At 30.8% G+C, this 12,579-nt stretch overlaps 2 protein-coding genes across 3 annotated transcripts; both read left to right on the top strand.

The window, feature by feature from the left end:
- Positions 1-823: 823 nt before the first annotated feature.
- LOC110808067 (protein DETOXIFICATION 37-like) lies at positions 824-5,544 on the top strand. The gene is made up of 7 exons (XM_022033408.2): positions 824-1,336; positions 1,426-2,057; positions 3,932-3,988; positions 4,085-4,323; positions 4,854-4,972; positions 5,062-5,148; positions 5,270-5,544. The coding sequence occupies exons 1-7, from the start codon at positions 983-985 to the stop codon at positions 5,333-5,335; spliced, it is 1,554 nt and encodes a 517-aa protein (XP_021889100.2). The 5' UTR covers positions 824-982; the 3' UTR covers positions 5,336-5,544.
- Positions 5,545-8,274: 2,730 nt separating this feature from the next.
- LOC110808034 (protein DETOXIFICATION 40-like) lies at positions 8,275-12,151 on the top strand. 2 transcript variants are annotated; one of them, XM_088207604.1, is made up of 7 exons: positions 8,275-8,877; positions 9,026-9,657; positions 10,937-10,993; positions 11,089-11,327; positions 11,473-11,591; positions 11,701-11,787; positions 11,896-12,151. In XM_088207604.1, exons 1-7 carry the CDS (start codon positions 8,524-8,526, stop codon positions 11,959-11,961), a joined length of 1,554 nt encoding a protein of 517 aa, XP_088063730.1. In that variant the 5' UTR covers positions 8,275-8,523; the 3' UTR covers positions 11,962-12,151. The 2 variants fall into 2 exon arrangements, with proteins under 2 accessions (XP_088063730.1, XP_088063731.1); XM_088207605.1 differs by having other exon boundaries at positions 8,737-8,877; positions 8,955-9,657.
- Positions 12,152-12,579: the final 428 nt, after the last annotated feature.

The following is a 12,579-nucleotide window of genomic DNA, read 5'->3' as shown; positions in this document are numbered from 1 at the left end:
ATTAATTAATTACTTTGTCTTCTTTAACTTATACATATTCACGTGAGAATACTATTTAAAGTAATTTTCACATCAACTTCACACACACACACGATAATACAGGAGAAAAATATGTGGACACAGATTTAACTCAGCTCCGCCATTAACGTCATAGGAATATTTGTTCAATAATTAATTTAATCTTTATAGTCTAAAAAAATTAATAATTTACGGATTAATTTAATATATGTATATGTGTATACATTTATTAAAAAGGGTTGAATAATTCAAATCATAAATGCGAAATTTAAGTACCCACATAAATTTTTAGTTTAAATAAATACTTAATTTAATATAATAGTTGGTATATATTTTTTACTAAAAAAAATTAAAATTAAATTGTAACAAGTATTAAATATTAAAAAGTAATTTAATAATTTATTTTTTTATTAATGATATATGTTTAACTCATAATATACACTACTTTAATTAAGCTTTGTAATCACATACTTATAATTTTTAACGTAAAATTAAATTAATTTTTTTAAAAGAAAAAAAAATTGGAGACAGCTTCGAAATATTTAGCAAGAAAGGACAAATTCTGAAATCAAGATCACGTGCTTATACAAACTATTTCATAAGATCCTTGACCATGTCACCCTCAAAATAGTATATCTATGTATATACAGACACACACACACACACACATATATATATATTAAGTAGTATAATTTATAAATTGTAATTTAAACGTTTAAAACATATAAAGATTCTAAACATGTAAAAATACACTGAACTTATTGAAATAATTCATAATATCTTTTTTTTACTGATCATAAATTAATCTTATTTACTTACCCTTTAATTTCAGAAGAAAAATAATTTAATTATTTACAGTGAATTGTTCCATATAATATATAAACTGGTTCTTGGTGTGAGGCTATCACTACACTACACTACACTGCCCACTGTAATACCCACGACCAAATTACGCAAACAGATCATGGAGAGCAACCAATCAGAAAATCTCCACGAACCAATGTTGAGCTGCTCCAAGCAGCACCTGCAACGACAAGACGGCGGCGGTAACCGCCGGCAAATGGTTCACGAAGTGGATTTTAGACTGGAAACAGTCTTGAACGATTCCCAGTTGCCATTCTTGAAGCGTCTGCATTTGGCTTCATCTATCGAACTCAACATCCTCTTTCACTTGGCTGCTCCCGCGGTCCTCGTCTACCTTCTAAATAACACCATGTTCTTGTCCACCAGAATGTTCTGCGGTCGCCTCGGTAATCTCGAGCTCGCTGCCGCCTCGCTCGGCACCAGCGGAATCAGCTTCTTCTCCTACGGCCTCATGGTACATTTCACCCACATTTCCTCTCTTCCTTCCCCCCCTTCATCAATGATACGTACATATATTTACGTGTACATGTGGTGTTTTTGCAGCTGGGGATGGGGAGTGCAGTTGAGACATTATGCGGACAAGCTTACGGCGCGCACAGATACGAAATGCTCGGAGTGTATCTACAAAGGTCAACGATTGTACTTACGTTGACCGGAATCCCGATGACCGTCGTCTACATCTTATCAAAACCCATATTAACCTTACTCGGGGAACCAAACGACGTCGCATCAAATGCGGCAATATTCGTCTGCGGGCTAATACCACAGATCTTCGCGTACGCCGTCAACTTCCCGATACAAAAATTCTTACAAGCGCAGAGCATTGTGGCGCCGAGCGCGTATATTTCAGCGGCGACGCTGGGAGCGCACCTGGTGCTGAGCTGGGTGGCGGTGTATAAAATGGGTCTGGGCTTGTTGGGCGTGTCGCTGGTGCTGAGCCTGTCGTGGTGGGTGGTGGTGGTGGCTCAGATGTTGTACATAGTGGTGAGCCCACGGTGCAGATTGACTTGGACCGGACTGAGCTTGAAGGCGTTCGATGGGCTGTGGGAATTCTTTAAGATGTCGGCTGCGTCGGCTGTAATGCTGTGTTTGGAAACTTGGTATACTCAGTTACTGGTTTTGATAACTGGATTGCTCAAGAACCCGGAGCTCGCTTTGGATTCTCTTTCCATTTGGTAAGTTTTCTTTTTAATTTTTAATTTAGTCAAACGGTAAATTTCTTTTCTTTTTATAATCGGTTTAAGTAAATAATTAGGGTAAGTGGGTAATTTTTTTTTTTACCCCATATTTTGCTTAAGGAATCTATACGGTTTATAACTTTATATATATATATATTATATAGTGTGATAAACTACATTAATTTTGATTTTAAAAAATTAAATCATAATATATAGTTAACCAAACAATATGTACACACATATTTGGGTATATATATATATATATATATATGAAAACTATATATTTGGAAGTTTATTAAGTGATTTGGATTATCATGACCATGGTGTTAATTACTTCTAATGTCACATTTTCCCAATTTATTATTACTATAATTATCATTAGTATTATCATTGATATTATTATTATTGTATAAAATCTTGGCAAGATCATGATCAACAATAATTGGAGTATATATATGGGTGTGTGTATAAGGTGTTGTATGTTAGGCTAAGTAATATAATATTAATTTATATTTATTAATATAAATTTCCAGTTATTATTACGTACATTTAATAGAAGAAATGCATATTGAACTACTCTAATGAATGTGCATGTAATTTTATGATCACGTACATTATAATTATATAGATCACGAATATATTTTCTATATAAGATGTACTTAATAATGACTCTAATATTATAATATATATATATATAATAAAATTTTTGTTAGCCTTCGATACACTTCAATTAATTTTCAAGCACGATTAATGTTATAAGTGGTATGATCTGGGATCAAATTATTGTCGATCATGATCTTGGTATAGTGCTTAATATTATATATATATATATATATATCAATCATATGGTAGTAGTAATAGGATTCATACTTTTTTGAATTCATATAACTTTTCACGTTGCACATATATATATATATATATTTGTCTACATATATAATTGATAAAAACCCAAAATAAAGTTACTTAACATGTATATTTTCTAATTTTTTAATGTTGAATAATGATTATATATATATATATAAACATGATTTATATTAATTAAAAAGCAAGATTCTGAAAAGACTTATTATTTGTTAAATATATTTGATTAATTTTAGATATAAAATTAATAAAATAATATACACAATATATAATCTTAAAAAATATATATATATATACAAGTATATTCTTTTGCTTTTATATATGTATGTATGTATGTGTGTGTGTGTATATATATATATATCTTTTGAGAAAGCATAATTGATTTTACTTTTGCATAAACTTTTCTTTTTTTTGGAGTGCCATAAAGTTTACATTTTGATATCATTCTTTTTTCCTTTATTAGTTAAAAAGTCAGCCATTCATTTTACTTGGGTGCAGACAATTCGACAAAATAACCGGCCTACTTTTTCTTTTATTTTTCAAAATATTTGTTATTTATCAATTATTAATTATTATTATTATTAGTTTTTTTCACATTAATATGTTAATTTTCAATTTTTTAAATTTAATTTTTTTTAAAAAAAAAAACTTGTTACTAATCATAATATATATGTACTAATCATAATTAATTTAGTCTTGTAAATTTGACTTTTTGTAAAAGAGTTTGACCTCATTGATAATAACAAAACCAATGTGAAGCATGTGGAGGAACAGATATATATATATATATATATATATGTATATAATTGTTTTTTTCCCTCTACGTAAGAAAATGGAGGTGAAAGGGTAAATTGGGTAATTTTAATTTTTTGTTTATTATTTAAATTATATTTTATATAATATTTTCAAAAAATTGACTAATTAATTAACATTGATTTCTTCAATTATTACTTTAATTTAATTTAATTTTGTTAATGCAACTAATTAATTAATTCACATGGGGTGTTCAGCATGGCTATTTCTGCTGTGTCCTTCATGGTCTCCGTTGGATTCAACGCAGCCGCAAGGTAATTATATTATACACCAGCATGCATTGATTAAAATTTTACATTATTACTAGTAAATATTAAATTAATTTATTAAAAATTATACTTAAAAAACAGTGTAAGAATTAGCAACGAGCTTGGAGCTGGAAATCCCAAGTCGGCATCTTTTTCAGCAGCAGTGGTGACTTTGGTTTCTTCCATCATTGCCGTGGCGGAAGCCGTCCTCGTTCTCGCCCTCCGCCGTGTTATTAGCTACGCTTTCACCGATGGTAAAGTTGTCGCAGATGCAGTCTCGGAGCTTTGCCCATATCTGGCCATTACTGTTATACTCAATGGAATTCAACCTGTCTTATCTGGTAAAATATTATTCAATCATTTTTTTTTTTTTACCATACCGTAAATACGTGAATTTTACTATAAACAGTAACAAAAGATTAGTCATTATCTTAAATAAAGAACCCTAATAATCACGATGTTAAAATCTGTTTTTAATTAGAAAACCTTTAAGTAAAAGTTGATTGAAACTTTTCTTTGTTTTTATGGTTCTTTATATGACTGTTTCTATGGCATTTTGACGCCAAAGATACATCAAAAGAGAGGATAGAAGCTTTATATATATATATATATATATATATATACATATAGTAGTGTTTATGCTTCTTTTATTCCGCTACTTTTTCTTGATCTTATCATACCGTACGGATTATTACTCAAACTTTTGACCTGCATGGTGGGATTGAATAATATTTCTCAATCTCAAATCATTACCCCTCACTCATGATCTGATTGAGTGATACATACACCAGAATTTTATGTTTGTTTTTAAAATATATCATTATAACTTTATACATGCGTGTGCGTATACGTACATACATGGCAAATTCAGGCGTAGCCGTTGGGTGCGGATGGCAGGCATTTGTGGCATATGTAAACATAGGATGTTACTACCTCGTTGGCATCCCTGTAGGTTGTCTTCTCGGCTTCAAGTTTGATCTCGGAGCCAAGGTATGTGTGCGTGTATGTATATACATAGATATACGTAAACCAAGAATACCCAGTAAAACAGTCAACGATTCATATTTGTTTTTGTACAGGGAATATGGTCCGGAATGATAGGAGGAACTCTTATGCAGACTCTTATCTTGTTGTATGTCACGTTCAGAACAGACTGGGAGAAGGAGGTCATCTTACAATCTTAATCTTTAATTAACTTCGGAAAATAAAATTAGATTAGCGTAATTAATAATTACTAATTCGTTTTATTCGATTGAATTAATTTTAAAACTTAAATTTAATGTTCAGGTTGAGAAAGCAAGGTCTCGTTTGGATAAATGGGAAGACAAGAATGAGCCTCTGCTGAAGCAGTAAATTATAACACGTCAAAAATGGTTTTCAAAATTTTGTAATTTTTTTTGTCTTTGATCTTTTTTTTTTTCTTGGGACTAATAAGAGCATGTTAATTTAAAGGCAGTGTTTGGGTGATTATAGTTTGTAATTAATTAGAAAATATTTGTTTATATATCCGTTATATCTATGTATATCACCTAATATATACAATATTAATTTTTATTCACATCTCTACCTACCTTATAGAGATGTATATATATATATATATACATATATATACCTCATAGAGACATAAAAATTAAGCATTCACCCATATATATACATGTACATTTATATATATGTATGCAATTAGATACACCGCATATCTGACTGGTAATTAATAAATTAAATACACACGTCGCATGACATTGTCACTGACCTGTAATATTAATTGCCTGTGTTTGCTAAGCTAGCTTACCAAATATATATATATATATAAATTCAAGCTTGCAACTGAGATTCAATGACGAAGAACCATATAAATATATATACACGTGTAATGATTTTATTATTAATTAAATATACATGTATTAATTAAGTCATAATCATACCAAGCCGGGCTTTTGAGCAAGTTGAGATAAGTAAAAAATAAATATTGGAAAAATAATTAATTTAATTTTTACTTGAAAATATTTCATGTGCCGGACTTCAGATTCTTCGAATAAACTCGTAAAATATATGTATGCATGATGTATGTACATACGTATACGTATGTATATATATATGTATATATAGCTATAGTTATAGTCATGTTAAAGTAAAAAATATATTGGGAAAATATTAATTTAATTATTACTTGAAATTGGGTAATTTCAATTTTTTGCTTATTATTTAAATTATATTATATTATATTATATATATATATGTATGTATGTTTATGATATAAATGTATTTTAATATAATTAATTAAAAAACTTCTCCAGCACTACTAATTCTCTAATAAATAAAAGGGAAAGTAATTAATGCATGTATAAATGAGCAGCCGATCAAATTAAATAAAAACGGGACACTACTAATATTTTCTAAAAAAGGATTTTTCCACTAAATTGCCTAAACCAAGCTTAATAATTATTTCATTTAATAAATATTTAAAAACGCATTATAACTAATGTTATCTGTAGGAAAAAATATATAATAATCAATATAAATTAAATTATTATTTACATCAAATGAAGTATTATAAATTGATCTCACTAATTTATAATATATTTATAAAAATAATAAATTTTAAATAAAATATAAAAATTCTTAATCATTAGAGTACCGTATTTTTTAGAATATAATATGATGTGTTTATTATTATATAATATGGTGGAAATTCATTCCCCGTATTGGTCACTACTAGAACGTGGTGGAACTGATAAAAAAAAAAAAAATGTGGGTGTGTCACACGCGCAGTTAATACGCACCGTATCGTCGTATTTTGTGGGGGCCAATTATCAACGATGTTCTCCCCAACTGTCCCACACTAATAACCCGATTTTATTTATTTTTTACTTTTTATATTTCTTCATATCCGATTATAAATATCGTATATATTCAATTATATATCATAATTAATTAATATTTTGTATAATTTTTTATTTTTTATTATTTTTTTTAAAAGTAACTTTTTGGTTAACATTAGACTTAGATATTCTTGATTTACCTTTCTGAAAAATAATAATAAAAATACAATTTTAGATACTCCGCCGAGTATAAGTCAGCACACCGCACACGTACGTACATATATATATATATATATAAGAACCGGCTACCTTTTCAGCCGGTCAGTCTTCTGTACCTATGTATTCACTTTTCTTCTCTTCTTTGTCGTCACTCTTGTCGCCTCACACAGGCAAAGTTCTCGGCAAGTCAACTGAGTTTTAGGCAGGGAGCTTACAAGTTTCTTTTTTTTTTCTCATTTGGGTCTTTCTTCATTTCTTGGAAAACGTATACCTATAGATACATACATACATACACACACACAGACACACATTTTTGCAATAAGCAAGAAAATGTTATAACCATAAAAAGAAAATTGTGACAAAATTAAAAATTACAGAAGGCAATTACTGGAAAGAACTTTATCAATAGGGCAAATTAAGCATTTTTTTTTGGAATTGTGTGGAAATAATATTGGAAGTTTCTTTTTCAGCTTTTGCTTTTCTTCTAGCAGCTTCTTGGTTTCTCCATTTTCCCATTTTATTGCTCTGTTAATAATGACACATGAAGAACCATTATAATATGTGTATATATATATATATATATGAAAAAGCTGTAGCTTATATTTAATTTATAATTCTGGTTCAAAATGTGAACGCGTGGTAGTTTCGTTTGTAATTTTTCCGCGTCCATTCCGTTGGTCGGTCCACACACTATGACGTACCAAACCCTTGAATTTTTATTTTAAAAAATAAAAACTATATCCTACTATACATGCGTTTGTATATAAATATAAATATATGTTAATTTCAACTTATATTATTTAATTTAATTGTATTATTAATTTTATTTTTTTCATAAAAAAAAATTAGTGTTTTTTAAATTCTATTTTCTCAAAACTTTTTATTTTTATTTTATTGTTTTATTGTAAATATTAAAAAATAAATAAAATTAAGCCCATACAACTTCTTTAAATATAAAGTCAAAATGCTGCAAATTAATGACAAAAAATCCAAAAGAATTAATGAAACATGTGCTAATTAAAAATTGACGGACATCCATCACATGGCAATTTTTATTTTATTATTTTTTTAATATATAATTTTATTTTTTAAAAAATTTTCGGTTTCTATGGTAATTAATTAATTACAAAAAAATAAAATATTAATTAATATTTAATTGTTCTATGTGACAGCCGAGAGGAATGAGTTGTAGCTGTTCAAAATTGACGACCCATTATTTGATATGTGACAACAGTGTGAAGCTTTTCATAATTTCGTATTCCCCTTCCCCCTCAAAAGAATTAAAAATATAACTCAAGCCTCCTACTTGATCCTCCAAAGATTTATATAAACCGGCTGAGAATCCCGCAGAGCCACAACCCATTCTCCTTCCCATACGTTCCTCTATCTTCTTCTTCTTCTCCTCCTTTATCCTCTCTGCAAGCATTCATTTGCCCATATTCATACATACATATATCTGTTGTTTCTAGATCAACACTGATCTTGGATACAAATCAGTCAAGAATGGAAAATGGTGGGGAAGATCTGTATCAACCTCTGGTTAATGGGGATGATAGTAACCGGCCGGAGTTGCAGAGCGGTACTGGTGATCAGATGAAGCAGCAGTTAGAAGTGAGTCCGAGATTAGAGAAGGTTCTGTGCGATACCCAGTTGCCTCGTTTCAAAAGACTTTACTTGGCTTCATGGATCGAGCTCAAGTTTCTTTTTCACTTGGCCGCACCAGCCGTCATCGTCTACCTCATCAACAGTACCATGTCTTTGTCCACTCGTATCTTCTGCGGCCACCTCGGCAACCTCGAGCTCGCCGCCGCCTCCCTCGGCAACAGCGGCATCAGCCTCCTCACCTACGGCCTCATGGTATATACGTATATATAATTTTGTGTTTAAAATTGACGAAATCAAATTTTTGGTTTTGATTTTTGCGAAAATCACAGCGAAAGAAGTGCTCCAAAACGACGCCGTGTAGTCTGTGAGTTTTAACCGAAGCTTTTCTCTGTGTGCGCAGCTGGGAATGGGGAGTGCGGTGGAAACACTGTGCGGGCAAGCGTACGGTGCGCACAAGCACGAAATGCTAGGAATATATCTACAAAGATCGACGGTGGTGCTTTGTCTGACCGGCATACCCATGGCCGTCATCTACGTTTTATCAAAGCCTATAATGATCTTACTCGGAGAACCGCCGGCGGTTGCGTCCGCCGCCGCAACCTTCGTCTATGGCCTAATCCCACAAATCTTCGCTTACGCCGTCAATTTTCCCCTCCAAAAATTTCTTCAGTCGCAGAGCATCGTGACCCCGAGCGCGTACATTTCCGCCGCCACTTTGGTGTTCCACCTGCTGCTGACATGGGTGGCGATGTTCAAGCTGGGGATGGGTCTGATCGGCGCGTCGCTGGTTCTAAGTCTGTCGTGGTGGATAATCGTGGGAGCCCAGTTCTTGTACGTAGTGGCGAGCCAAAAGTGTAAGCTGACATGGAATGGGTTCAGCTTACAGGCTTTCGTCGGGCTCTTGGACTTTTTCAAGCTATCGGCTGCATCGGCGGTGATGCTTTGCTTGGAAACGTGGTACACTCAAGTACTAGTCCTGATTGCAGGACTGCTCGAGAACCCAGAACTTTCTCTAGATTCACTCTCAATCTGGTAAGCTTAAATCTTAACTTATATATACATACATACATATATATATATATATGCATATAGATACACGCACATTATCATTCCATTCGGTTGAGTTTTTGCCAAAAGCTCTTTGTTGTTTTAATATTATTTTATTGTACTAAGAAACAAAACCTGGTTTTTCTATGGTTTGCTTGTTTATGGCTTTTGGTTTTTCTTTTATTTAATTTTGTTCTGAAAATAAACAGCAAAAAGCAAACTTCTTTTGCTGCAAATATATATTGATCACGACGAAGGAGAAGAATATGTATGTATACGTATATACATATATATATATATATAGATGTTTGTGCGTGTATATATACGTATGTCTTTCACTTTGTCGTCATCTCACTTTCCCATTTGATAAGTCTTGCCATGTCCAGCTTTTTACATGTCCCAATAATTATCTCAAAGAAAGAGAGAGATGACAAATTCAAACCAAACTCAACCACAAAATAAATAATAATATTGAAGTTTAGTGGGTAACAAAAAATCTATAAATCTTGTATTTTAGTTAAAATTTCTGAATTTAAATTTCGTAAAAAAAAAAAAAGGTAATTCATTATTTTAAAATTAAAATAGTTATAATAGATTAAAAATATAAAGTAAGTTTTTTTTAAAAAAATATAATTGATTTTACACTATTTTTCATTATTTTTTTGGAATTTTAAATTAATAAAAGATTAAAATAATGTGCTTTAAAATACAATATTTTAATTTCGCTTATAATCGTTCAAGAAGTCAACTTTATCATTTGGTATAAAACTTTTACTTTCCTAATTAAATAAAATGTAAAATCTCTAATTAAACTTCACTAATAAGCTTAGTTTATTTTTGCTAAAACTAGTTTAAATTATTTTTTTAAAATAATTAATTATAAGTTGTTTGCATGATGTAAATAAAATCCTTCACCTTATCTCCTTAATTAATTATCATAATTTTTTATACAGTCATAGCACATGCATGCACACACACACACACACATGCTCATACATACATACATACATACATACATATATATATATATGATGGGTTCGAATCGACCGACCATAAATTGCCATGCCCAATAATGATACTCATAATTAATGATAATCATAATTATTTCATCTATTGTTTCATACATTACATCATCTTTTTCTCTACGTGTATATATATATATATATATAATGTGTGTATATTTATCGGAATTTGTTCAGAGAAAAGGCGATGTAATAAATATTGTTGGTTATATGGTGATGAAATTAATTTCATCTTTTTGCAGCATGGCTGTTTCTGCAATATCCTTCATGATTTCAGTTGGCTTCAATGCAGCCGCAAGGTAATGACTCTACAATATTTTTATATTATCATCTTAAATAATTTCGTAACCATGTATTAAAAATTGGAGTTTAAAAAAAAAAAAAAAAATTGCAGTGTGAGAGTGAGCAATGAGTTGGGTGCGGGGAACCCTAAATCTGCAGCATTCTCGGCCGGGATGTCTACGCTGATCTCCTTCGTTTTCTCAGTGCTGGAAGCTCTTCTTGTTTTGGGACTGAGAGATGTTATTAGCTATGCTTTTACCGAAGGTGAAGCCGTCGCTAAAGCCGTCTCTGACCTCTGCCCTTTCTTGGCCGCCACAGTTATTCTCAACGGCATTCAGCCTGTTTTATCTGGTAAAATTCATTGATATAAATAATAGCTTTAGTTAGTGACAAACATATCTTATGTTTATTATATATATATATATATGCCTGCCTACTCGGCTAGAAACATTCAACTTTGGACCTTTAACAATTTATACATGCATGAACATTGCAGGAGTTGCTGTGGGATGCGGGTGGCAAGCATTTGTGGCGTACGTGAATGTGGGATGTTATTACGTTGTAGGAGTTCCATTGGGTTGTCTCCTTGGATTTAAATTTAATCTTGGAGCAAAGGTAATTAACTAATTAATTAATAATTAATCAATCAATCAAATAATTACTCATTAATCAATCCTTGATTTCATGACTGATTATGAAACAACGTATACACATGTTAAATCAGGGCATATGGTCTGGTATGATTGGAGGAACCTTGATGCAAACTATAATTTTGATGTGGGTGACATATACCACCGACTGGGATAAAGAGGTAATAATTAATTAATTAATTAATTAATTAATTAATTAATCATTTAATTAAGTAAATAATTAGACGTTGATTAAATTTATTTATTTATTTATTTTTTTTTTGTGGCAGGTGGAGAAAGCAAAGAGTCGTTTGGATAAGTGGGAAGACAAGAAGCAGCAGCCACTTTTGAACTAAAGAATGAACTGGGTGAAAAAATATGCATTCAGCAATCTCTAGTTGCTGATACCAACAACAACAACAACAAAAAAAAAGGCATGAGAGATTTTGGTTTCCAATTTTTTACTTTCCTATTTTTTTTTTGGGAATTCTCTGTAAGTTTCACGAGATTGAAAAATATAAAAAAATTAATTAACAAAAATATCAACCTCATTGTTATTTTTTTTTTTAAATTGAGAAATTAATCATTAACCAATAAATAATTCATAGATATATCAATCATAACACGATAGAAAATAGCTTTTAAACGGAAACACACAAGAATCCGCAATTTTTTTTTTTTTAAAAAAAGAAATGTACCGACAATTCGGCTAAAATAGTAACCGGCGATACCAATCTCGTAATCATTGATTTTTTTAATGAGAAAATTTGTTTGTTTATCAATATAAATCATGACACATTGAAAAATAATATTTAAACGAAAACACGTACGATAATACAATCTGACTCAAACTCTGTAATTTATTTTTTTTAGAGTAGTAAATGTATTACTACTTCAATTAAATAGTAGTCGGTGATAACAACTTTATATTCATGCATTCGTCGATAAAATAGATTAATCATTATAAAACGAAA

This window comes from Carica papaya, chromosome 7, assembly GCF_054855325.1.
Source record: "Carica papaya isolate Zhongbai chromosome 7, ASM5485532v1, whole genome shotgun sequence".
Classification (NCBI taxonomy): Eukaryota; Viridiplantae; Streptophyta; class Magnoliopsida; order Brassicales; family Caricaceae; genus Carica; species Carica papaya.
This window is presented reverse-complemented; position numbering and strand designations above follow the sequence as displayed.